The sequence below is a fragment of the Vanellus vanellus genome (assembly GCF_965231255.1).
Source record: "Vanellus vanellus genome assembly, chromosome: 8".
Taxonomy (NCBI): Eukaryota; Metazoa; Chordata; class Aves; order Charadriiformes; family Charadriidae; genus Vanellus; species Vanellus vanellus.
Genome location: NC_138913.1, coordinates 27815088 through 27843064, shown reverse-complemented (window position 1 = coordinate 27843064; position 27977 = coordinate 27815088). Strand labels below are relative to the sequence as shown.

General features: G+C 41.1%; 1 protein-coding gene across 1 annotated transcript; it reads left to right on the top strand.

Moving 5' to 3' along the window:
- Positions 1-1306: 1306 nt before the first annotated feature.
- On the top strand, positions 1307-27977 carry PCCB (propionyl-CoA carboxylase subunit beta; the record flags this gene model as incomplete). The annotated part of the gene is made up of 15 exons (XM_082487162.1): positions 1307-1486; positions 3228-3347; positions 5675-5743; positions 7651-7707; positions 11050-11163; positions 12719-12829; positions 13188-13296; positions 14243-14363; positions 18098-18179; positions 20372-20495; positions 21862-21969; positions 25075-25175; positions 26297-26395; positions 26555-26648; positions 27708-27977. 15 exons carry the CDS (start codon positions 1307-1309, stop codon positions 27827-27829), a joined length of 1611 nt encoding a protein of 536 aa, XP_082343288.1. The 3' UTR covers positions 27830-27977.

Genomic DNA, 27977 nt, shown 5'->3' with positions numbered 1-27977 from the left:
TAGTACTGAAGAGCCTGTTCTGTCTTCTCGCTAATCTCTCGTTATTGAAGTGCATAGTCAGGGGGCAAGAGACAGTTGTCCTGAACTGAAACAGGGCAGAAGGAGTGGGAGGACAATTGGTTTCTCCATGAGGCCAGTCAAGCACTGAAACAGACTGGGAAAGGTGTGCCAGTCTCCATCCTTGCAGACTTTTATGATCCAACTGACAAAGCCCTGAGAAAACTGGTATGAATTCAGAGTTGACTCTGTTCTGAGTAGGAGGCTGGACTGGAGCCTGAGAGCCATTCCAAAATGATTTATTATATGACAGCTTGTATATGCTATGTAATCCAAGAATTTCCATTCTTGGAGATTCTTCTTCAGTCTTACCCTTGTGATATGTACAGGGCCACGCTCATGTCTTCCTTCATGCTTAGAACATGGAGACGTAAGGCAATATTCACCTAGCACTACTTCAGTTCTCTCTCGGTGGTCAGCGTCTGCAATGGGCTACAGGGGTAACAATTTAATTCTCTGGTATACAGATGGCTGCATTGGTGAGTCAGAGAACTGTCGGGGAATGGGTGACATCAGATCTTGGGATTGCAGCTAGATACTCTGTGGCTAGGTCACTTGGTCAGTGCGATGTGTGTTCCGCAGTGGGTTACACTCCCTTTTTACAGGGTCTATATTTTCTTCATTTCTTGTGGAAGTGTGCCATGACAAGAGCCAGACTGCCTGTTAACGTGAGGAGGCAGAGCACCAGTGCCTGTACATCACGAGGACAGTGTTTTCATAACAAATACTTTCTAGCACTCGGAAGAAAGAGAGGGCGGCTAATCTTGAGAGCTGAACGCTTCTGCTTGCCGTCTCCACTTCTCAAATGAAACTCTTCCAAAGTCCCGGGGGCTTTTCCAAAGCCAAACCAGTATCTCCAAAACAGGAAACGCAGATCGGGAAGAGCTGATGCGTTTTCCCGTCGGTCTGTCAGAGCATCCCTGCGCAAAGACAGAAGCGATTAACGGGGAATCCCCGGGCTGCGTGTCAGGCAGTTCCTCTCGGTGCGCGCGGCCCGAGGACGCGGCGGGCGCTACCCAAAGATGGCAGCGCCCAGCCGGCTGCTCCCCCTTCCCGCGCCTCCCGCCCGGCAAGGGACCGCGTTCACCGGCGCCCCCGAGCCGCCAGCAGGCCGGGCCGCCCCGGAGGCCTGCCGTCCGTGCGAGCCCGTGCCCCGGGCAGGGAGGCCGGTGCTGAGCGCCACCTCGCCCCGGGGCTCCGGGCCAGGGCCGCGCGCAGGCGCTGTTGCTTCCGCCAGCTGGCTCGCGACATGGCGGCGCTGCGCGTGCTGCGGCGGGCGGTGGGGGCGCCGCTGTGCCGGGCCTCCCCGGGGGGCCGCCGGGCCGCCTCGGGGGACCGCCCGCCCTCCGTGCCCCAGCGCATCGAGGAGAAGCGCCGCGCCGCCCTGTTAGGCGGCGGACAGGCCCGCATCGACGCGCAGCACAAGCGGGTGAGCCGCGGGCGGCGGGCGCCCGGCCCGGCCCGCTGCGGAACGGGGCGCTTCCGCTTCGCGACAGGCACGGCGGGGAGGGCAGGGGTGGCCCCGCTGCCTGCGGGGTAGGCGGGGAGCGGTGCCGCGCCGCAGGCACGGTTCAGACGTCTTCCCGCGGTCAGAGGGGAAATCGGCGGAGTGTGCGGAACACGGGTGCCTTCGCATTACCCTTGCAAAGGGCCCTTGTAGGCTTTACTGAAGCGGCATTAGAGACTACATTACCTGTTACTCCAGGCAGAAAAAAAGAATCACTAGTTTATAATCCACTTTGTCACCAGATTGGTTATAATGCATGTGTATGAGGGGTGGCACAGACAAAAGTTGCAACTTCTGTCTACCATGTGATGCTAAGTTTTAGGTTGCTTAACACTTCACTGGGCTTGGAGGCATGCCATCTAGCACAGCTTCATCTCTTACACTTCTGTTGCAGATCTAAGAAATGAGAGCAAAGAGCTACAAGTGGAAATAAGGCAGAAGAAAAGACAGATGGGAAGGATGACAACAGCTGAATTTTTAGTCTCTTGCCTGTATTGTTCAGAACTTAAGCAATGCTGAGGGGTGTGGCAACATAGTTTACCTATTTCTGTTTATTGTTTCTTTCTGGGATTTCTTTTCTGTTTACAGCAATGACCTAGTGATACCACAATGGCTTGTAGGTATCAAGGAGGCAGTAATAGCCATTCACGTGAAGACTACGTGAATGATCAGTTTGCCCATCCGCAGTTTCCCTCCTGCAGTTATACAACGTCTGAAAAGAGTGACAGGCTCGCTGAGTTACATCTAGGACACTGGCATACCAGTATGCAAGCATTTCTGCATGTCTAGGGGCCTCAAACATCTTATGTCATGTTTTATATAAATGAAATCTATGGCTTATGTTAGTCTTTTCCAGCACTTGTTGATTTTCATGAATTTTTTGATGTATAGGACAGAAGTTTTGCAGAGAAGCTGAGTTGTGTTTTAACATCATGTTGGGGTAGGGTCACACCATCGCTAAAGAAGATAACCCAGGTGTCCTGACTTTAGACAGATACTTGCCTGGGCTGGAAATAAATTTGTTTGGAAGGTTAAGGTAAAAAGAACTTGGCAATCATTTATTACTAATTAGCACTGATCAAGGGACATGCATATCTGGTCAATTGATTATGAAGTTGGCCCTTACTCTACTCTGGCATATACCAGTGCCCAACAGAAAAAAAAAAGAACAAAAGCATCTTGTCAGAAAATGCCTGCGGGCTGTCGTATTTCCTTTTTCCTCTCATTTGTTGCAGTCAAATATCGAGTGTGGCGAATTGAGCCTTGAACTATTGGTAAGGACTGGTTTAGATAATGTGCTGTGGAAGGGTGCCGTGTTTAAGAATAGAACAAAGGCCTTAATAGTGGCATTTAAATGTATAGGCAAAAATAGCTGTGAGGCTATTGTATCTTGTTGAAAAGACCCTGAGATTGTTTCCTTTGTCTTGTGGCAGTGCTGCTGCAATAGTCAGCCTTCTTTTCAAAGTCTGGCTTACATTATGTTTGTTTTTAAGGAGGATAATCACTATATAGGCTATTTCCAGCTTTGTGGGCATGCAGTTGCTTAATGGGCCAAGTGGAGCTGATCAGTGAGACTGTTAGATTAAACTACACCCACTGGTGGTCAGTAGACAGAGCCAGAACCACCTGATGGCTGTATTAATAGTTGTTTGTTCTATTTCAGGGCAAGCTGACAGCAAGAGAACGCATTCTTCTGCTGTTGGACCCTGACAGTTTTGATGAATATGACATGTTTGTGGAACACAGATGTTCTGACTTTGGGATGGACTCTAATAAGAATAAGGTATTTTTATTTCATAACTCTTGTTTCCTTGTTCTGGGCTGTTTAGCCAGCCACCTGGTTGAAAATAGGCTGTTCTGTTCACATGTAATTTCTTCTACTTGGTTTGTTTTCTTTTTTTTTGTTTGTTTTGCAAATTTCCTTTTATTACTCTCATTTTCTATTTAACAGCTTACATGGTTTACTTTTCCATTATCTAAACTTGATACATTTTTTTTTTTACAAAGTCACCTATTTTGTTCAGATAACTCACTGGATATTGTCTTAGATTTGTATTTTTAAATAATAGAGGAGGCTGCAGAGTTTTGTTGTTACAACTTTGTCAATCAAGTCATATACGAAGAACAAGTTATGGCTAGATACTTCTGCCTCCCTATAGGTAACATTAGAGTTATAGGATGAAATAACTTAGATTCATATTTATGCCTGCCAAATTATAGAGTCAAAAAATCCTTTAGGGCCTTAAAATCTGATATGTTTAGAAGTTCAAGCATTCATACTGGTCTGCTAGCAAATTGTAATCTGCTCCTTATGCAGTTTTCAGATATAGGGCCATGTATCCTAAACTAACATGGTACATGAGGCTCATCGCCTAGAGGGGAATTCTATGGCTCCCTGAAGTCTCTCACCATAACATTGATGCCTGATATACCACTACGTGGGAGAAGTGTTGTGTTGCAATTTAGTACAGAAAGGACCAATGAACATGCTGTGTAGGTGGGTAGTGCAGATGTGCCTGTTCAATGTGAATCTGCCTGTAGCAAAAGGCACTGTGGAATATTCTGGTTTGGGGTGTAGAGGGAAGCGGCTCCCTATGAGCCACTACCCATGCTGCTTAAAATAACTACAACTTCTGTTTAAGCAGTTATTAAATCAGTTCACGGTCCTTCAAATTGCAGGGCTGCATCCTATGGATGAGGGAGGGATCAGCAGGCTTCTACCATAAGCAGCTGGGGCATTGGGAACCAGCAAAGGTGAAGGATTTGTTTTCATTTTAGTAGCCAGGAGACTGATGGGAGTTGGTGCTTGGAAAGGATGTCATGCTAGACCTTCTCCCCTCTTGCTGACTGTAGGAGCAAATATCCTTTCTTCTCTAAGTAATTTTTCACTGTTTCCCAGCAAGCTGAAATAACTGCTGTGTTGCCTCTCATCATACTACTCCATGCTGCATCACACAGTGCTGATAACAAATCGCTGTTTCTGAAGATAGGAGGAGCAGCAAAGTCCTGAGAGTGACAAGAGGGTTAATTTTTTCCTTGTCCTTCAGAATTCGCCTTTCGGTGAGCTGCAGACTGTGTTTACAGAGCACAGTTTCACAACAGATGACCTAACTGTGGCCAGTGAGCTGGAATATTAGTTTAGCATTGAATTTCTCTGAGTTCCTGGAACTTTCTGAAGGTAGGGTGAGACTTGTACTCACATCCAGGCCGCCCTATGGACTCCTTGGGCTTTTAGTAGTTGTCTGTGTGAGGCAGTGGCTGGAACCTACAGATGTGTTTTCTGCTGTTCTGTGTGCCAAGAACCAAAAGTTGGTAGCATGGCTGTCTGTGCAGCCTGGGAAAAGTCCCCAGACTGGCATGACCTTCCTGAGAACAGATCGCATTTATTATAAATGGCCCTTAGAGTGCACGATATAATCTTTTTTTTTTTTTTCTTTCATATACCAAACAGCAAAAAAACACTTAAATACCTAGAATTCCTTTATGACAACCCAGTGAAGTTTCTTTTCTACTGTTGTCTTGAAAGTGTCCTATAGTTTCCTTTACTAAAAAGTGAGACAACATAGATAAGCAGATTTTAAGATTCAAAGGCTCCGCTTCCTCTTCCAGCTCTTTCTTCTTCCTGTATTTACAGGGTGAAAAATGGGACAGTCAACTTGAAGTATTTGGGGTGGCTGTAATTGTTTCTTGACCTTTCCAGGGTTGGTTTTTTTTTTTTTTTTCCCTGTATCAACACCTCAAGAAAAGTTTGTGTGCTGTGTCCATTCTTTCAAAAACATCAGCTGGCCTTAATAAAAGGTACATCCTGTCACTAAGAACATGATTTTCCTTAACTCCAGAGGTGCTGAAATTTGAAGGGAAACTGCAAAATTCACAAATCTTTACACTAATGCACATCTAATATGTGATACTACCTGCCATTTTCCTTTCCAGGGCTGGGGGAAATATTTGTGGAACCCCCACTGCAAACATAAATGACTAGTCCTCTTGGAGAATCAGTCTCTGCTTTGACTTGGTACTCAATATGTGTGGATCTTTTTTAGTGGATGTCGTTGCTGCTTTGATATTTTTAATTTTTATGTTTAATGAATTTATTTGGTTTTTATGCAGTATCCTGGAGACAGTGTGGTGACTGGCCGTGGACGGATTAATGGGAGACTAGCTTATGTTTTCAGTCAGGTACGGTTTTGCTCATTGTTTTTTAAATAGCGTTGAACATAACCTTTGAAATAAATTCACAGTAGTTCAATGTGGCCATGCAGTAATGTACCTGTTTACCTTCAACCAGTAAGCACAAGAGAGACATAACGTCCTGTGGGAGGAAGGAAGCAGGGCACCTTCAGGCAAGAAAAAGGAGGGGGGGGGGAAAGGCATTTCTAAGAACTTTGGGTGAGAAATGCAGTTGTGGAAAAGGTGAGGTGAAATTAATGATGAATGCAGAGCCAGTGGGAATGTTTTGAAAAAATGAAGCTATTATTAGGGCAGGGTAATATCTTTGGATGTTGATATGCTGAGAGACTGGAGGAGTCTCCCCAAACCGTGTTTTTGATAACCAAGAAGTGAATTAACATACAAGTCACTGAGCGCTGTGTGCTTAAAGCAATTGCAAGCTTTGACTGTCCCTGCAGTTGGATGTGTGTGGATGAGCTTCTGCAGGCGTGTGGAGACCTGCAAGTGTCAGTGGAGGGCTTTGTAAGTTCTGACAACTGTCTTCTGGGTTTCAAGCTGCAGAATGGGGCTGTTTGCTGGAGGTGACGACTGGAATTGCAATGAGTGGAATTCATGATAGAGGGCACTTGAGCAACCTTGAATTGTTACTCAGGTTTGAGCTCTCTGATTAGTTGAAGGGTTTGTGATAGATAGCATATAAATAGATAAAATATACTTTTTATGTTAAAATATACTTTTTATATTAAAATAAAAATATTTTAGAGGAAATGTCATAGGTAGAGATTTATCTTAGTTAGTCTTAACACAGTGAAAGAAAGGCTTTCTTTGAGATAACTGGTAACTGCATCTCTGTTCTGGGCCACAAAGTAGCCTTTGTTCAGTTTGCTATCATAGCCAAAATGATTGTTGCTCTGTGACCTTGGAGCAAGTCATACACCCTGCCTTTTTTGTCTCAGATATGTAGTTCTTCCAGGGAAGGACACTCTTATGTGGGCCTGAACGTAAGATAGGAACCAAACCCAGACCTTAATTTTAGAAGAACACAAGTAGAGGGCAGTTTTTATATTAAAAGAAATTAAATGTGCCTCTTCATGATACACCTCTTTGATATATATTTATATTTAAAGACCTCTTTCCCCTCCAAATCGAGCTGCCACCTGAGATGTTCCTTCCTTTTTGGTTTAACTGCTGCTCCTAGTCATGCTGTTCTCTGCTCACACAGTTTTTAAGGGCTTCTTCGAGAGTAAGACTCAGTGGGAACGTGGCAGAGAAACTCACCAGAAGTTGACTCTGGGCTCTATTGGTGCCAGTAGGTGTCAATATCCCCTTTCTCTTCTGGTTTGGTCCCAGGGCCTTGTGTTGCTTGTTCAAGATCTTCTGCTTGGGCCCAGGGGTAGCACCAACAGGCAGTTTTGGCTGACATAGTTCCTGCAGCCCCCATAAAAAAAACAATTGACTCTTAAAGCATAACTCATGAATATACAATGATGGTGCGTTTTCAGTTTTTGATTTCTGCCTGTCTGCAGACATATATTACTGCTGCCCATTGCACTGAGACTCTCCTCACAGGTGAAATTTCTCCAGACTACTCTAGTATTGATAATGTCTATGAAAGAGGAACATGTCTTTGTAGAAAGAGGGAATACTTCTGTGAAGGGTGGAAAAAAAACCAAACAAATGAGATATAGTAAGTTTGTGATTTTAACATAGAATCCACTGGCGAATGCGTATAAAAGATTGCTTTGCCTGTAAAGAAGGCTTGGATTGAACAGGATTGATCTGCAGGCTGCAGTAAAGGAGTCAGGTTGTTCTGGAGCGCCTTACCAAATATAGAGCATTGTAGGATTATACTGTTCACTTGTAACATTCTACTGAAATGATTCTTTCCCTAATCTGAAAATTTGTTTTCCCTCCAGGATTTCACTGTATTTGGAGGTAGTTTATCTGGAGCTCATGCTCAGAAGATCTGCAAGGTAAAACTTCACAGGAGAAAATAAACCAAAATATTGTCAGTCTGTTGTGTTAATGACTTTGGAGAAAATGATTTGTGACTGATTTCAGTGACCTCTGGCATATGTCATGGCTAACCTGAAAATGCTTGTCTCCTCATGTCAGTTAAGATGTGAAAGCACAGGTGAGCAGAGATGTAACCTTTGGAAGCTTTTCAAGTTTAAAGGAGCTTTTCCAAGTAATACTCACTTTTGTTTAAATTCAGTTGCCTTTTCTACTGTGCTACCAAAGACAAGAGAGACTAGCAAAGTAAAATATATATTAACTAGCTATTGTCTACTGGAGGAATGTGAAGTGACTTGGGAGAAACATCTTCTTGTAAACAGTGCTATGTGAAAGTGTATAATAGTTATAAAAAGCAAATGTAAGAAGTAAACAATCTGAAGATAAACAGTTTTACAACTTGGAGGTCACCTTGATATTCAGAGCTGTTGTTATCAGGCACTTGTAGCTATTTATTCTTGTTTGTCTGCTTGTCTCACTGGAGAAGCTGGTGTTTGAATCCCAGGGGCAGGAGGATGAGAACTTTTTCATGCATGAGTGTTCAGTGGTGTGGGCTGGTGAAATCTTCCTGAATTTTCTTGCTAGGGAATCAGAATTGAGGCTTTTGATGCATAAGGCCTTTTCTTCTGATGGAAATAACTCCTTTTTGGCATAGAATTCTCAGCAATGAGGAGGTATAAATCTAGAAAGCACAAAGGCTTTGAGCTGACTAATAACTACCTGGCTTTACCAAGTCTTGATTTTGGGAACAACTAGATACTACCCTTTCATGCTGGAGCTTTGCAGTGTCTATTTTTATTGGGGAGGGATATAATGGTACTGGAGTGGTGGGATGCTTTCTACTTTTTTTTTTGTTGTTGGTTTTTTTTTTTTTTTTTGATATCTTATTCCTAAAGAAGGAGGGAGAGTGCTGGTAGTAGAACTAGAAAACAATATGAGTCCTTCCAACCAGTCCTTGGTACTGTTCTTGGTTGGCATCAATGTCAGTGGTAAGCTCCAGAGGTTGAAGGCTCTGGATGCATCAGTTGCTTTGGGGCTCAGTCTTTGAGGCTGCAGCCTGAGCAGTGGAGAGCTCAAAAAAGACTAGTTGGGTGTTGTGGTATCTGTCTCACTTCTTTTAGTTCTTCATATTGGGCTCAATTCTGGGAAGCAGAAATCTGTTCTGAGAGACTATCTTGGCTCCTGCAAACCGTATCGGTGGCTTAAGGGATGTAAAATGTTATGGAACACAGAAGTGAAGTTGCTGTCCCTTAGCTGGACTTCCCTGGAAATCTGCCTCTTTGGTAATCGTTTCCTGTTTGGGATTTTTTCCTGGAATTACGGAGAAGTACCAATATTTAGCATCTTGCAGCAAAGCTCCAAGTTAGGTAGATCTGGGCTACAGATTGCCTGTTACTTTTGCAGAAGAGCCTTGTGGTCTTTCAGATCACATTAAATACCTATGATGGTTTCCCTGAAGCAACAGAGATTTAGTGTGGCTCTTTGGAGTAATAGGTGCCTGCTTGTGGTGGGGAACATTTTAAAGCCTATGTACATACATGCATCTATGGTGTCATGTTTCAAGATTATTATTGAGCCCATGAGATGAAGAAAAGTATTTTTGAGAATGAATCCTGAAATGTTCCCTACAAATACTGGTATGGCAAAAAAAAGTCTGGTTTCAAATATATGAATACTTTTTCAGTAGTCTGAATGTGCATATTGATGTGTACTTTACGAAGAACTTCAGTGTCTGGAAAAGCCCTGAAATAAATAATTAATCTATATGTAAGCCTGTAACCTGTCCTGATAGGATAACAACAGGCCTTCTAGGAAGAAGCAATAAATGTCAGCTGAAATCATTTTTAATGAGGCATTTGGCAATGCCTTGTGTAACATTCCCATAAGCAAACGAGGCTGCTCGTGGCTCACAAAGCCTGTTTGCCATCCACGCAGATGCTTTTCAAATGTGGGATTGTATTTAAATTGTAAACTCATTCTGTGTGTCTGTCACAGTGATATTTCAACTTCTAAGTGGACATCCAGGCACAAAGCATGAAGAACCCCTGTTGTACGTTGAATGACTGCAAGTAGGAACAAAGCCACTTTAGAACTATACAGAGATAGCTATTGTCGATTTGTGTTCAGGCTGGAATTTTGGTACTACTAAGATACTGTTGATTTGAATGGGATCCAGTATGGTTGCTGTGTTTCTAGACAATGTAAAATTTGAGGTTGATGCTGCGAGCACTCTGAAAGACAGGACTGAAGTTTAAAAAAAACCTTAAGAAGTTAAAGATTGTCCAAAATAAGATAGAATTCTGTAACAACAATTGAAAGGGCTAATACCAGGCAGGGAAAGCAACTTTGAAATTCAAAATGGGGATTGACTGACAGTATGTAGTTTTATAGAAAATTATTTAGTTGTTAAAGTAGATCTTAACATAATATGCCTGTGCTGTAGAGTTATGAAAATGGCAAACATTTTGCTGGGATCTCATAAGCAGGCACACTTTATGTAAGGAATGTAAGGAATTAAATCCTCCCACTTAAGCCTCTGTTGAAGTATTGCATATGATCTTGAGGCAAGTAACCAAAATGATCAGAGATCTAGAAAATAGGTTGTAGAAAGAACAGTGCAACTGAATTGATGGTGCTTCCTAGAAACATGAAGGGAAATAAGAAGACTGAAGGGAGAGTTGAGGTACTTGAATGTTTATGAAAGTGGAGGCAAAGGGTTGTTAATTGCTTTCCCTGTCTACTATATATCAAGAACGAAGTAATGTTTCTAAATTTCCAGAGGAAAGATTTAGTTTAGTCTTCTCAAAGAACTTCTAAGAAGGATAAGCAAGCATTAGAATATACTGCTTAGGGAGATTACACAGTTGCCGCTGCAATAAACTTTTAATATCAGATTAGACATATAAGGGAGTGTTTAAGGTGCAGTTGAGACTTCTTATGAACAGAGATAGATCAGACCTCTCTGGTCCAAACTCCTGTGATTGTGTCACTTGGCACGGGGTTTGGATAATGGAGTGTGACTGTGGAGAGGCACAGGTACTAAAGCAGCTTAACATTAAAGGTTGTGAGAGGGATTATATGTGTATCTCAGCCTCCAGTCAGAAGAGTCAATACACGATACCCCAGTAAGCCATTAGTGATGGTGCTAGTTAATACAGATAAAGAGACGCTGACTGCTATGTAGGCAGTTCAAATTCTGGCACGTATGGATTTTTTGCTAGGGGATGTACGTTTTGGGGGTTGGTTGCTTTGGGATTTTAGCTTAGCTAGATCAATAATGAGGAATTTTTATTCATCACCAGGTCATGGATCAAGCTGCCCTGGTTGGAGCACCTGTGATTGGGCTGAATGACTCTGGAGGAGCCCGTATCCAGGAGGGAGTGGAGTCCCTGGCAGGCTATGCAGATATATTTTTGGTAAGTACTGGATGACTCGGAAGCTTGGCATCCACAAAGATGGACAAAGTCTTCCTTTACTTAAGTCTGTGTTTGTAAGTAAACTTTTAGGTTATCATCATCCTATTTCAGCCACTGTTACCTGGTGAATAAAGTGGCATATATGAGGGCTTGTGAGACCTGAAGTGTCCTCTTGGTACTCTTACTGGCTTTGAGCAAATTACTGTACCTCTGAGTTTCACTTATCCATGTGTTAAACAAGGGTAATGCTGAGTCTTGTAAAACACAGTGAAACAATGAAAAGCTCTGTAGGAGTCACACTATTTTAGTGTGCTTTGCCTGTTCTTTCATTCTTATGACGATTTAGTTAATTGGAAGAAACCCCCAAACAACTATCTAACTTTCTGATTCATGCTAAAGTATAGATTGCCTGTGTTGTGATGTAATTTCTCTCGAGTGTTTATCTGTTTGTCTGGGACTGATAGACATGCTGTAGTTCAGAGGGTGTTGTGTTAGGTGACTGGTTGTGATTCGCCACCAGCTGTCTCTGTGTCTCCTCTGAAATACAGATGTGTTAAGAATTTCACAGAGCAGATTTATTTTCAATAGGACTGATAAATCAAACAGTATGTACTTGAAAATTTGAGAAACTCTGATCAGAGGCACCAAGTGCCTGTTCTGTCGAGATGGTAGGTCAATAGGGGGGGAAAAAAAAGTCTTGGAAAAAAAAATGCAAGTCAGGTTTGTGATCAAAGAACACCATGCTGTTAAGGTACCATGATTGGACTGGTGAAAGCTTTGTTTCTACAGTATTTTTGTGTCTACTGCAAGAATTTTTCCTCTAGTCGTGTTACTGATAATTTTTTCACTGAAGTGACATTATTTTATATGGCTACCAAAACACACAGTTTTAGAGTAAGTGCACGAAATGTAAATGTGATTGTGCTCTCAGTAGGAATGTGAGCAGGTGGGATGACAAGTTAGTCAGATGGTAACAGTCTTCTGGATTAGTGCAATCTGGGATGATGCAGTCAATCAGTTACAGAAGTCAATTCTAATCCAGTTGAGCAATGTAAACATTTTTTTTTTGGACAAGGTGCCATCCATGTTGGTTGACAGCAGTAACTCACCATCGTGTAAAACTCAAGCTGGTGCAGGAATTTGATTTTAAAAGAATCTCTGCCACAGTTGGTTTGTAAAACTTCTACCTCTGAGCAGTAGTGTACCCATCTGTTCAAATTTCAGGTACATATACTTCTTACTGCTCCAGACTCAGTGAAGTTTTTGTCCCTGAAGCATCAGGTGAGGTCACACATTCCATCGTCCTTTGCAGTCGTTGCACAGTATATGAAATCAAATGTATGGGAACAGAAAGAAAAAAAAAAAAAACAGTAGCAATAAAATTATTTTGGTTCTGTTGGCATCAAGACATTCTCTCCAGATACTTGTCTCCCAGTAAATAAAGCAAGCTTTCCTCTCCTGTTTGTGACTGTGAATTCTTGCAGAATCTGTGCACAGACTTAAAGATGCACTTTTTTGGTAAAACGAGATGTATTTTTTTTATTTTCTATTGCAGAGAAATGTTCTGTGTTCTGGGGTAGTTCCACAGATCTCCCTCATTATGGGTCCTTGTGCTGGTGGAGCTGTGTATTCGCCTGCTTTAACTGATTTCACATTCATGGTGAAGGTAAGGGTGGAGTATATCTTGACATGCTGCTGGTAACACTGATCAGATGCAAACTAACCCTTCATGAAGGTTTTCTGATTTTCGTTGGTTTTTTTTTTTTTAGATGGTCTTCTGCTTTGGATTAAACTTATTTTTCATAAAAAGTCAAGAGTAGCTTTCCCAAATAAACTGTGAATAACTGCATTTTCTGTGAATCTTTAATATAACGCACTAAGGATTTTTAAGAAATTTGTCCCTGTGGTCTACCGTTTCCTTATTTTTGGGGAAAGTCTCTAGAGACTGTGGCTTTTCCTTAGGTGCTTTTGCAGTTTGGGTCTAGCATTTACTGTGTGTTTTTGCTTTTTTTTCCCTCTTCCAGGATACATCCTATCTATTCATCACTGGCCCAGACGTAGTTAAGTCTGTTACCAATGAAGACGTCACCCAAGAGCAGCTTGGGGGTGCGAAGACGCACACTGCTGTATCTGGTGAGAGCTGCATAGTTTACTCAACAGACTAACTGTTCTTTAAAGTAAATGACATAGTTGTTCTAGCTAAACAGCTGATTGTCTAATGAAGTTTTTTGTACTCGTGACACTCATGAGTCTAAGTGATTAAACTCTACTTAAGCAGAGATCTTAGTCTGTATAGGGCTCTCTTGCCAGTCCTTTTTAGCAATGGAAAAAAAAAATAGGAAAAGTGGGAGTGTGGGAGAGTTCTGGGATTTGGCAGAGAAAGTAACAAATCCACAAAAGATTCTAGAAGCGGGAAGATTGTCGGAGGGAAAGGCTTAGCAAAGCAGGCTTGGGGTGCTGTAGTGTTTATGGTTTTGTTGTCCAGAAATTTGCTTGGGTTGAAAGATTCTTAACAATCCCTTGTTTACTTACTGACATGATTGATTGAACTTCTTAACTATAAACCAAGTGGCAATGTGAGGTGAAGTGCTCCTCCCCCTCCTCTCACCACATCCCCCAGGAAAACTTGGTGACTCATGAATCTTCATGAGGCTCAAAATGATTGTGGATTCTCAAATTCTATCTGAATTGAACTGATGAACCAAAACCACACACGCACACACTGCTCAGATCCAGCCTTTATAAAAAAACTTGTAGTCCAAAGCTTGAGCACAGCACAGTAACCTGGATTGAATTCCAGAAGGCTGGGATCCAGCTAGGTCTGTGACAGCTGATAAACCAGTTTACAGTATTTTAAATATGAGGTCAACAATCCAGACTTGTTAAGGAGGAAGTCTCATACAGCCACATGCTTTCTAATTAATTTTAGCTGGTCAAAGGTGGTGGCTTAAAACTCCCAATTGTTAATAGCTCAGGTTTAAAAATTCTTGTTGTTACTTTTTTGTATCTTTATTGGTACATAGTTGAAAATGAAACCTTGCAAAATAATTTCAATAACTGCTTAACTGTTTCTTTCCAGGAGTCGCGCACAGAGCCTTTGAGAATGATATAGATGCTTTACTTAATCTCCGAGAGTTCTTTAATTATTTACCTCTTAGCAACCGTGATTCAGCTCCAGTCCGTGAATGCCATGATCCCAGGTAAGAGGAGACTGGCTGAGATCTGTGGCCTCTGACCACTAAATTTCATGGCTTCTCTGGCTCAAGGAGTGTAGAGATATGAATGTATTGTGCCTGGGATCTTGGCTGATAATTCTGCATTGTGGTGTGTGAACATGAGAGGTGTTCCAACATGCATGTGTACATACATACATGCTCACTGTTAGATTTAACTTTTTTGTTTTCTGAAAGCAATGTTATCCCGGCTGTGTACGGAATATGGGGAAAAGTAATCTCCATACAGATGGGCTGTCACAGTCCCTTGAAACAAGCAAGCGAGGCAGAAGATAGCACAGTGAACAAAAGTGGGGAGAACCTGCCCTGCTTTGTCAGTTATATGTCTGTTGGGTAAATTCTGTTCATCAAGGCTAGAGGTTGGGGAAGCAACAAGGAGGCAAAGGAGGCAGAAAGTTTTATGTATTAGGTACTTGTCTGTCAGGCTCGTTTTGTAGTTGGCAACATAGCAAAGGAAGGACTTGAATAATTTCAAGAGGAGAAAACCAGCAACCGTCTGGACTTTTATCAGGGAATTTTTCAAGCGATAGAGGGACAGCCAGAGAGCCAGCACGAGGCTGTGTGAATAGGCAGCCTTGATAGTAGAGTTAAAGACAGAGAATGCCAATGGAGTAAAAGCATTTCAACCAGAGATCCAGTTGCACCCCCGGTTCAGCCCTTTCTGTAGGGAACCCATAACAGGTTGTTGCCCTGTCCTGTATGGGAGCTGCTCCTGAATTTGTTCCTTTGAGTTTGACAGATGTGTGTGATCTATGTCTTGTGGTTCTTGGATGTGTGAAGATTTTTAACGTGTAAGTAGGGAAGGTTATTTTCTCTTCATGCTTCACTGTCCTTTGCAATGTCTTTGAAACAATTTGGGGAGGGTTTTTTTGGATTGATTTTACAAATCACTGCTCTGGTACCTGAAATACGTTGTTGTTCGCTAATAAAGAAATAAATTTGCCAGTCGCTTTTAGAGAATGGTCAGACAGGTCAAATTAGTTACTAGTCCTAAATTTTCCAAGATGTTGATCTCTAGGTGTTTATTAAACTGGAAGACTGTTCTGCTTTGATAGTGACAAACCAAAGCAAATCTCTTATGTTATTCGGTAAACTTGGAGGATTATCTCTGAGGTCATCATATTCCTTCCAGGCATTCAGCAAGTTGTACTGGGATAATTACCTTCTATAGACTTTAATGGGATATTTTAATTTCATTGTAGAACAAGTCTGGTTTTTTTAATCAATGTGTCTCAGAATAGCCAGTTTATTTTCTTGTGAGAAGCTGTCAGTTACGTTGTACTTACTAATGCATGAGATTAGTTCTTTATTTTCTTAAGGGAGACAGTCTTTTATGTAGCACCAGATACTTTATTAGAGGATTACAGTATAATAAATGCTCAAAAATTTGTACTAAGAACTTCAATTTAGTAGTCTCTGTGAATGTGAAGATCGATCTATTTGTTAAATTTGCCTGTTATTATAGCAGCATCTCTAGTATTTCTCCCATTTGTGGTCTTAATGCTTACATTGGTAATATTTCATCTGTACATACTGATGTCTTAATAGGCTCCTTTTGCTTTGAATTTATGTGTTTGATCCTTACTGCTGCTCCAGTCTAAGTCCATCCCTCTAGAGTAATTTCTTTCTTATTGCATTGTTTTCACACCACAAAAAATTGCCACGAATAATGCAAATTAAATCTAACATACTTTTGTCCTCATTGTTAAGTCCAGAAGCTGGTGGGTTATTTTTGTTCTGTCTGTTGGATTTTATTTTTTTTTTTTCTGCTAGGTGGGTAGGTTCTCAGTGGTGTTGAAAAATGTCAGTCTTGGTTACTGAAACTTCTGTTGTTTGGAGTTTTTGATGTGAGTGACCAGGGTTCTAAAGAGTTAGAAGGTTACTTATTCACCATTAGTCAACTTGGTACTATGTCCTCTACCTTTGAAGGGTGTCTCGTTCATTGCATTTGGTATATTGTATAGTGTGATTTTTTTTTTTTTTATTTTTTTTTTCCTTTGACTACAAACAAATTTCGTTTCCTCTAAGGCCTGAAGTATGCATAAGTGGGATCTGTAAGAAATACAGTTTTCAACCTCTAGTAGAGTCACTGGGCATAAGCAAGCTCCAGATGTCCTTTATCTGTGATGATTTGAAGGAGACTTTGAAACTTGTGATATCCTGGGTAATGTCTTCATTTTGATGGTGGTTATTAATTTTAATTGCATTATAATTTCCCTCAGTAGTCTACAGCACTGTGAATTTATGGGAGCAATAATTTCATTTTTCTACTTTCCTTATCCTTTGGGATACCGAGGTAATGGACAGAACTTGGAGCACATTCATATCTAATATATGGACAAGAAAAAGTTTTAAAGTCTTTTGTAGCCTGGGGTTTAGTATGTTAAAATTGGTTGCTTTCATCAGATTAAGGTTTCATTATATCATTTTATGGAAATATTTGTGTGCAATACTCTTAATCATGTGGAGAAAGTACTTGAAGTGTTGCTGTCAGTTTTATTCTATTAATAGATGTATATCTTACTCTCTCGGCAAGGAGTTGTGCCTCTCTAGTTCTGTGTACGTGAGGGAGCACAGAGACAGCCTGGGGCTTGCATTATTAGTTTTTGCCTGATCTTGATGAACTGCAGATCACTTCCTTCAGTTTTAAATTGGATGTCTAGAGCCTTGTGTTGTCTTGTTTTAAATGTACTAAATCACGCATTGCTAAAATAGTAATTCAATAAGAACTCTACCAAAACACCATTTATAACAAATACAGATCAGTATTTTTGTGGAACAGCACAAATATAATGCTCCCTGAAGCCTTCTCAGTGGTGACTCATAAAAATCGACACCCCCCCATTGGGACTGTGAATGAATCCAGAGACCCAGTGAATGCTAACACTTAGAGGTCCTTAATGAAGCTAATGCGATCAAAGATGGAGGTAACTGCTGGTGTCAGCTGCTAACAGGGAAGCAGCATTTCTGTGAAATGTAAAGCTCCACATGAAGTGCATCATTGTTGAGTTAAGCAGAGAAACAGCAAAGATTCTTTAAACACAGCCATTAAACTGAAGAAGCTGAGAGCAGATGTTTGGTGACAGGGGAAATAAGTGTGGAATGGTTTCCTACAATTAAGCGTATTCAAAATCACAAGTGCCCAATGTGGGCAGGGAAAGGATCAGAGCTCTAACTGTGTAGTAGATCTAGATCTGTGATGGGAAGCTTTGTTCTGTTGTTGGGAGAAATCATTTTGCCCGTCCAGCTGTAAGGACTGGAGCTGCTGGCTAAGCAGCCTCTTCTGCTGCTTGACACTTCTACAAAATCCTTTTCCACCAGTGCAGTGTCCCACATGGCACCAGTGCCCCCTGCAGACCCCCCTGGGCAGCATTGGCCTACCTTGAGTTCCCTGCTGATACTCCCCATGTGTAATGTTGGGTTCTTCTTGTTAAAGAGGAGATGTAGTATTTCCAGGAGATGGTTTCATAAGCAGAGGTGCCTGTAGAGGGGAGGTCTCCTTTGGGAAGAGATTGGTCAGGCTTTTGTGCTGCTGGTGGGTGGGGGCTCACTGGCTGAGATGAAGAGGCCTGCTTCTTTTCCGTGTATTTGAGAAGCAGTTTCTGTGAAGTCTGAGAGGTGGTTTTGTTTACCCAAATTTTTGGTCTTGGTGTTCATCTGATCTGTAAATATTGCTGCTCACACTTACTCGTTTTCTGCAGTGACCGTTTGGTTCCCGAGCTGGACACAGTTGTCCCAATTGAATCTACTAAAGCCTATGACATGCTGGATATCATACACTCCGTAAGTCTGCTAGTGTGAGCATTGTTGAGATTAATATGGATATATTATATTCTGTGTGTAAATAATTGAAAGAAACTAATGGAATGGCACTGAAGAAAGATTAATTTATTATTTTATTTAGTTAGTTTTCAAGTTACTATTTTTTTCCCTGTGTAGTAGCCATGAATGAATGGACAAGAAAAACTTGCAGGAAAAAAGATTTTAGCAGATGAAAGAAATCTTAAGATTTGTTTTCAGGATACATCTTCTTATATTGCATGCAGATGAAAGATGCTGTAATTCAGTTTTCTCTCTGGGGTCAAAATCCCCTCCCTTCTGGTCTTGAGTTTTATCACTCGCCCCCGCCTCCCTGCACCTTGTTATTACTGTCTCTAATTCTGTCAGTCTTATAAACTACATAGAGCGCATTCAAGGATTTACCTTTCTCTATTTACTTTGAGACAGTTCCATACACAGACAGTACAAGAATACCTATTTTTTTTTAAGTACAAGTCAAGCACTCAGAAGCTTGGAAATTCCAATGTTAAAGTTTCATTAAATGAGGCACCTGGGAGGATGGCAGGGAAGGAAAAATCTGACTTTTTTCTTTCAGAAAAATCCCTGAAAGCTAGTATTGCGATGTATAAATAAAGGAGGCTTTATTGAAGCTGCGTAGGCAATGCTGGTAATTCTCTTGCCTAACTTTGAGTACTTACTTTTCCAGTTTTAACAATTTAATACATTATAAACACATGGGCGGAGAACATGGTTATAGAAGTTGTTTTATCACAGGAAGCTGTTACAGCCCCTTCTAGAGCACCCTGAGAGTCTGAATTTTGAATATTAAAACTTCCAGCTGCTGCTTCCACCCCTCAAACGTTGAGGGGCAGATGACCCAGGGTTCTGAAGTGGATGATGAAGTGAGGAATAACTCCATTTCACAGGCAGCAAGTACGAATGGGGGTGTGTGTGTTTGTGTGAAGTTCAGCTGTGTTTGTAGGATCTTTACAAATGTTTCCCTTCTTGCTATTTTATTTAACTGTCTCTCCCCACATGCTCTGTCTGCTAACATGTTTCAGTGTGCAATTGGCTGCAGTTAGACTCATTTTAGTGGAGAAAGCAAGATCAAGATGTCTTTACTCTCTGGATTCTCCAATTCTGAATTTCAGTACCACCCGTCCTAAGTTAAAAGGTGCCATCTAAAAAAAATTCTTAAGCGAATTAGGGAAAAAAAACCCTGAACCCTCCCACAGCCTTTGAGAATTAATAAGGAAAGAAATATTTTTATGTTATATATATTATATAAAAATTTAATAATACTTATATCTTTCACAACTCTTCATTTGCCTCAGTCTTGGAAATGACTGGCAAACTGTAGTCTGTCTAGGCAAAATTGTCATAAACAGTTGAAAACAAGGAATTCTAGTAGAAAACACTAGGCAGCCATGTATAGGTGTCGCTACTGCTCCATGTATAATTATGATCTCTTTTGAATGTGTGAATTTTGATACTGCTTTATACACCTGTGGATGTCACTTTGCAGAGCACACACTGGGTTGTCAACCCAGAGAGAAGTGTGGCTACCAAGGAGTCGCAGTTACAGATAGATATGTTTGATCTAGCGCGTGTATTTCTCTACTGCAGATGAAAGTGTTCTCCATTCTCTACTGTATGCACTGTCAGTGACTCTGGGGGAGATGTACACAGCGGAGCATGCTGTGTTGGCCTCTTAATAAAGTGCTCCGAAATTGCAAAGAAATAGAGTAAATATTAAATGTGTTATGGAGAGTTTCTGAGCTCTGTGGAGTACTATTTGGTTTTATTCACTGGAAAATGTTCTTTAAAAGTATGGTCTGCCAATAATTAAGTCGTGAGATATAAGTTCCTAACGTCTGATTTGAAGTTTTAATTTGGTATAAGCTAGGAAAAAAGGCTCGCTACAGAGGAAATGCCATAAAGATGTTCTCTGATGGAATGCTTTAAGTGGCAGTTTTGATAAGTACAGTACTAGTTAATTCCTGGAACGAAGCCTGCAAAGAAGGGTTGAAGGTATCTGGTATCTATCATCTTTTTTTTTTTTTTTAATTCTGCAAATTCTGAAATGTTTTAAAAGTTCTGATATTACCATAACTGATTTTGTGTTTGCCTGTGAATATAAATGTACGTATATATGCCTGTCCTCATAGGGTTCTGCCTAACTCTCACCCTTGCAGATTGCTGATGAAAGGGAATTCTTTGAGATCATGCCTTCTTATGCCAGAAACATTGTTGTTGGATTTGCCAGGATGAATGGACGAACTGTTGGGATAGTGGGCAACCAACCCAAAGTAGCATCAGGTTAGAGTTGGCTGTACGAGTCCAGCGTGAAACTTCTTAACAGTGTTTGTGCCTCCTCTCAGTTTTGTCTCTCATTTTCCCTGCTTTGTAAGGCTGACTATGAGATGAACTGTTTGTTTTGTATGGTCCTCCACTAATTTTCACTATGTTTTTCTACTGCTTTCTTTGTCTTGAATCTCATTGTAACGCAGCTGTGATGTGTTAATATTAACTGAAAACCAGCTAATTTCTTTAGTGGATCAACAAGGTGATCTTGCTCACAGGCAATTAAATGACTGCTGTGTGCAGCACAAGAGGAGTGGTAGGAGCACATAAACAGGGTGGGCAGAAGACCACCACTTATTTGGCAGCAGCCTGCAATTAACTGGATTAAGTATAATATGGAAACTGCATACTTCCTGCTATAGCATTAAAATACCTAAAGCTCTTCTATAGGGTGAGGTAATTTTTTTTTGTCAACTTGCTATAGCTAGAAAAATGCAAAGTTTTCAGACATACAAATGTGGGGCTCTTGACCTCAAATAATTTAGATATGAAGGTACAACGTGTAGCTATAGCTAAGATCACCCTTTTTAGCTATCAAGGAATTTTGCTTTCTGTCCTTAACCTGATAATTTCTGAAGTGGCTTTCACCAGTCAGAACTTTCTGTTTTGCTCCTTGTTTTTAATTTTTGTGCCTTTTTGCTTGGGAAAATCATATGACCCAGAATGATGTTTTATTCTTTTGTAATCTTTACAAGACACAACTATCAAGACACTAGACAGTCAGCAGGTTTTAATTTTACTTTAGTCTTCATTTGATAGTCTCATGTTTAACAAACGTTTTTAATGTTTCACATGGATGCTCTTCTACAAAATGTGTTTCAGTTCAATATAGTAGCACATAATATAAATCTAAATGGCATTGAAACGGAACAAAAAATAGTTTGTAGTGTATTTATGAAAAACGCCGATCTTTCTCAAAATATTAGTGGACTATTTAATTATTTTTTTTTAACAGAGAACTCAGCCTTCCAATATGACTGATCTGAAAGATATCAATAAAGGGAAAATTACAGAAAAATATTTTTAATTACAAGAGTATAATTAATATAAACGGCAATTTTTTTTTGTGATACAAAGTCTCTACACATCAGTCAGAAAAATGAAATGAGTGCCTATGGAATCAAGCTTGCACTCTAATCTTAGTTCTAAACCAGCAAAACTTCATGGCAGATCATCTCTATGTTATCTACAGATAAGCTGTGCTTTTATTTTGTTTTAAGACAATACAGATAAAATAGTGTGTTGTTTTTTTTTTTTTTTTTTTGATGTTGCCTTGAATTACTGCCACTGGAATTGTTAACACCTGTTTTCTTAACTTTAGGGTGCTTAGATATAAATTCTTCTGTGAAAGGAGCCCGCTTTGTTCGTTTCTGCGATGCTTTCAACATACCACTGATTACTTTCGTGGATGTTCCTGGATTTTTGCCAGGTATGCCTTGTCATTGTATTTCAACTTGTTGCATGGTGGTGTTGGTGTTAAAATTTCTGTGAGAAGACCTTTGCTGTAGTCAGCTTAAATAAGCCAGGCTTTAAAAGTCTACTTTTTGGGACAGAAGCTCTGTACAGTAGTCATCACAAAAGGATATTGAAATATGCAAGAAATTGTAGGAACATGAAATAAGTGCCTAACTCTGCTGCTGATTGCCATCGGTGTGTTCTGAGATCATAAAGCTTTGCTGGACTTCCCTGAGGAGAGGGCCAGTTCATGCAGTAACTTAATGCTGTAAGGTTTAGCAGTCCGATAGAGATGCTGGAATTACCCACACTTGGCCCTGGCAGAAGTGGTATATCACACTCTGGAAAGCTTTGTCCCAATGTCTGGAATTCCAGCACCATTGCAAAGCTGTGATTGTAGCCCGTCCAAGAAAAAAACCTGCATTCCCTGGAGATGCTGCCTTTGTCATAAATGGTGTCAAAGTTACACTGTTTTCTTTATTATAATGAAACTCCATGTCCCTTTAAATGCTCAGCTGTTTTATTTACATGCCTATATGCTGGATAGTGTGGTACCAGAAGGCCCTGCAAAGACTGTGGCTTCCTGAGAGGTAGTGGAAAGCAGTCCGACAGTGTTCCTTAGCTCTCTGGACAGGATTATGTGAGAGCACAGCACTGCTGATTCTCCTGTGGGCAGGGAGGCCACTGGTCAAAGCAGCGCTAGGAGTGGCAGTTGAGGGCACTGTGAAGATGTGTTCCAACAAAATCTGCTCATCACTAGAGTTACAGAACTAATATAGGCCCATGTTGGTGTCCAAGCTTTGCTACAGCAGAAGGAACCGTCTACCTCATCTGCCAGCTTCATCTGCTGTACTTAATTCCCAAATGTGTAAAAGGATGAAGCTAAAGGGGGGGGAAAAGTATGTCCTTGGGGGGTATGACTGAATCAATGACAACCGCCCTGTACGCTTGAAAGCCTACGTTCTCTCATGCTCCAAGGCATTTTTCAGATAAAATTGCCTATCATTTAAAAGCTTTGGGTAAATCAGTAAGGAAAGGTCTGAAATTATAGACTGAGCAGTTAATGTTAAAATGACCTATTAGAAAACAGGTTGTGAGAAGAATATAAATGTTATACTGATAAACCTGCTGAGTCTTTCTTACAGTTGACTGTAAGGTTAAAACAGTTGTGTAAAACAAGGTTTACCTCAAGGCCTCCACAGATACCAACACATCAAAATGTCACTAGTAAACATTCCAGTTCTTACTTTAATACAATGTATTTTGTGTGTTTTAACGCCTTCTGTATTGCCTCATTGGTAATGGAAACTTCATCTTCCCTCGTGCCCTCTCACCTTTCTCTCATGCTGTAGACACACCCTCCTTGGCTGACATGGACCAAGAAGCACCTTAGTTCACTTCAGGGGCCACTACAGGGATCTGGACTTGGACAGTTGCTCAGAATCCAAGAACAAAGCTATTTCCATATAGCCAATGAAAACTTAATGAAAACATATAGCCAATAGTAACTTAATAGTGCACAGTAGAATTGTTGGTTTGAAAATAGATAAATGGAAGATAAATAAAAGTAGAGAAAGGTAAAGAGAGGAGGCCTGAAGCTTGATAGTGATCCTAAACTTGTATTTTAAGGAGTTTAGTGAGATTAGTACATTAGCATTAGAAAGTAATTTAGGTAATAAATTCTGAGGGTGGTGGTCACCTCTTCTCCCTGTTCAGTAGAGAAGAAGAAAGAATCCATCACAACAGGTCCCAGAGGTGTACAAAACATCTCACAGGGTTAGTGACCCAAACACTTTAAATAGCCCCCAGTGTAATAGGTGTGCACAGAGATGACACTTAAGGCATTCGTATCCTGTAGGTGGATAAAAACACATATTTAGAACAAGTTTGGGACTGAATCTATGGCCAGAAAAGAGTTTATGTTAATTGGCCATGGATGACACTGTAAATACTTCAAATTAATGTTTCAGTTGAGCTTGTACTTGAAGCATTTTTAAGTGACTGGCTATTTGCAGTGTGAATTAGAAACTAAGGCTGTGATTAGATTACAGGGTCTGAGAGTGCTCCCCAGCTTCTGTGTCTAGGTTGAGCATCCCAGCTGTGTTCAGACTGCTTCTTGGGTTGAGAAGACATGGCTGTTCTGATTGCTGCTGCTGGGAAGATTCTGCAGGCTTGACTAGTCCCACTGGCTGGAGGGAAATACAAGAACCAAAAGTGAAATTGCAGGCTATCAAATAAGGTATTAAAAAAAAAAAAAAATCTCAGAAAAGATTTTTTTACTTAAAATCTTACATTTAAAAATAAGTAAGTAATCATCCATTAGTACATTAGATCCCAAAGTACTTGCAAAAGGTTATCTCAGGTGCTGAAAGCAAAAGTCAGTAGATGGGTAAGCTGCTAGAAAGTAATTGTAGAGTTATATTCAGTGGTTTGAAATTCAAAAATCCTGGAAATAAAGTACATGGGATTGCTGTCTCCAGGTGCAAGCAAGCGAGGCTGTGTTTGGGGCAGAACTGTGGTGAACATCCTGTAACGTGGATGTCTTGCTTTCATGTCTGCTGCAGATAAGCATTCTCCAGAAGCACCTGCTGTGAATCCCTGTATAGGAATTCATGCTCTCTTTTAAGGTCATTCATCTTGGGCTTGCTTGAAGGAAGCCCGGGCTAGGTGTTTGGTATGGTAGCCAAGCTGCCTTTCAGTATGGTGTAGAAAAAAGGGGGTTTGGAAGAGTTGAGTTTCTGGGGCAGTGAATCTAGGTTGTGTTTTTCACTGCTAGTCACTTTTGGAGTCTTGAAAATGATGTAACTGTAGTTTTTTCCTAGGACGAGACCATCTGGTGAGTGTTCTGGTTCTGTGACCTTATACACAAATACATGCTGCTTTTGGCGAGAGGTTTTTTTTGTAGAGTTGCTTAGCTTCTTATGGAGAACACTGCCTGGATATTACCTTCTCCTGGATATTGACATGGCTCTGGTTGTTATTATATTTGCTGCCATTAATGGATGATGGTGATTGCCCAACTGCATATGGAGTTTTTTGTGAATTTCCTGGAGTAAAAGAAATTGTTTGTTGTTTGTAGGTACAGCTCAGGAGTATGGTGGAATCATCCGTCATGGTGCAAAACTACTGTTTGCCTTTGCAGAAGCAACTGTGCCTAAAATCACAATCATCACCAGAAAGGTACGTTGGCACAGCTCCATGGTGTTCTTTTAGAGTTCCTGTTTTCACTAGTAACAACTTTAGTTCTGCGAAGCTCTGTCCATCTGTCCCACTTCTGCTTTCTATCCTTGTCACATCTCCATTTGTCCCATCTGGTGGCACCTCTTCATGTCAGGTTACAAGAGGGCATTTCTTCTATTCTCAGACTGTTCCTTCGTTCCTTTTGTCTCTGCACTGCTCTGAAATCGCATGTTTCTGCTCTTTGCTTTCTCCCAGGAATGCCTTCAGTCAAGCATTTGTCCTCTGTCACCCAGCTTGTCTCACTGAGCATGAGCCATATGTCGTCTTTCTCTGTTCTTGCCACTTCAGTCTCCTTTTCCCAAACCAGTGCTGATTGTATCTTTCTTCTGCTGTGTCTGCGTATTTAATGCTCGCGTGGTTTCTCTTCTTCCATATACTTTTGCTACAGTCTACTTAATTTTCTTCCTTTCTCTTTTTCTATAAGGCACCTGACACCATGCTGCCATACATGCCGGGGACCTTCAGGGTCCTAAAAGGCTTAGCTTTTTCCTTGCTGGTCTGCCTAATTGACTTATGGCAAAAAGAAAAAAGAACTTTCCTTCTTTCTTTCCCTTTGCCTTCTCTGATGCTTCTGAATATTACCATCCTGTACTTCCCAAGCTTGCAGCCTTGCTGTAGGTTTCAGTAACGTCTTGAAATGGACTGTACTGCAGTTAGCTCTGCAGTATCTGTTCATCACTGCTGTCTGGACCACTTCCAGCACCAGAATGGAGCATTGCAGTGTCCGAGTGCTGCATTCCCTGGCCAGGAGCACACCGACTGGTTGGTTTGTGTGCAGGGTATGGGTTGAGGCCTGCTGTTCCAGGTATACACAGATTCCTCTATTTGCCATCAAGAACGGTCTTAGATACCAGCAGCCCCCTTCCTTGCTCTTTTGCGGTTCTAGTTGAAGCGATATCTAGTCTTAGGAGAGTGTTGTAACAAAATGGACACGCTCATGTTCTTTCAGATAAAATTTAGCACCGCTTGCTTGTCTTCGGAATAGTAAAAGCTGCAAGAGGAATGTAGGCTACTGCTGCTGTGAGGTCACTCCACACTAATTAATCCCTTTTTTGTTCCAGGCCTACGGGGGTGCCTATGATGTGATGAGTTCAAAGCATTTAAGAGGAGATGCAAATTACGCCTGGCCTACTGCAGAGGTGGCAGTGATGGGTGCAAAGGTAAATCCAGGCTGACTCTCACACTGGTGTGCAGCAGCCATCCGTGTCTTTACAGTGGCACAGAGGTGCTGGGGGGGGGGGGGGGGGGCAGTAAGCAGACCGCTTTCCTCTGTGCGGGCTGAATTACTGTCACTGACCTGTACGCTTCTCTCTTTCTAGGGTGCTGTCCAGATCATTTTCAGAGGAAAAGAGGCAGATGCAGAGGCTGAATATGTGGATAAGTTTGCAAACCCCTTTCCTGCTGCCATGAGAGGTATGGTTATCTTGCACATTGTGTCCCCTATTTGTGTTTGCCATTGTACACAGATAAATTTGTAGCTATCCAGCTGTTTGCTAATCAAGAGGTTATTTTGGCAAGACATTTGTATTTGAGTCAGAAAGGTGATGCCGAATCACAGCTTCTGCATGTGAAGGAAAAACAAATCTGGACAAGAAACACACCCACAGTTGGAACCAGATTGGTGAGATGTGGGTACTGCACTGAGAAGCATATTTTCAATTTTGTAGATACTAGAAAGCAACTCAAAACTCTTCCTTAAAAGTCCAGGGGCTTTGATCTGTTTGACAGTTCCAGATGCCAACCAGTGGCCTTAAGAAAGGGTGAGTCTAGAACATCCAGTGATGTTCTCTGGGACTCTTTAGAGTAAATTTGTCAACTGTTCTTACTTCTGAATTTTACTTCTAGCTTTGAAGCTCTAGAAAGCAGTTCTGTGGACTCTGGAATCAGCTCTGTTTCCAATCGTGCTGGCTCACTCAGTTGATTGGTTTTGTACTTCATTTAAATACCATTAATATTGCCAAGACTTAGCCAAGCTGTTTACCACCCCAACCAATATGTACAGGACTACTCCCTCTGGTTTTGCATTAGAATATCTTATTATTGCTGTAATAGATAAAGACTCCTGCACGTGCAAAGTCAAGGGTTGTCTCTTCTAATCAATGCTTCTGAACCTTTAAATTGGGCTAAGAGTAGTAGGTGGAAGGAGATGGTATGTCTCAAACTTTGCAGTAACGGGTGCAGTACTCACTTGAGTACAGCCCCCTCAACATTTTTGGCTTGCTGACTTTTGCAAAAATTAAAAAAAGCAAATGTTTCCAAATTAAAAACTAGTCACATAGGAATATTTCCTTTTCAGGCTATTTTACATTATTTTCTGAAGTTAGTTTGTAACTTATGAACTGTTTATTCCAAATATGCTTTTGATTTTGCTAATTTACATTACAACCTAGATAGCAATGGAAGGCTGAGGGACAAACACTTCACGGTTGGTCAGGGTTTGTTGTTTTTTTTTTCCTGTTTCTTTTTTTACAGGGTTTGTTGATGATATCATCCAACCTTCAACCACCCGCATGCGCATCTGCCATGACCTAGATGTGCTGGCTAGTAAAACACAGTCCAGTCCCTGGAAGAAACACGCTAATATCCCACTGTGAGTGTGAGGAGGAGGGGCTTGGCCATGGACGACATGGCAGTGTTCTGAACATACATACTCTGTTTAAGTGGAGGTCTACTTTGCAATATTTCTTTTCATTTTAATTTTGCTAGTGTCTATTAATAAATCATAGTACATATCTCATTTAA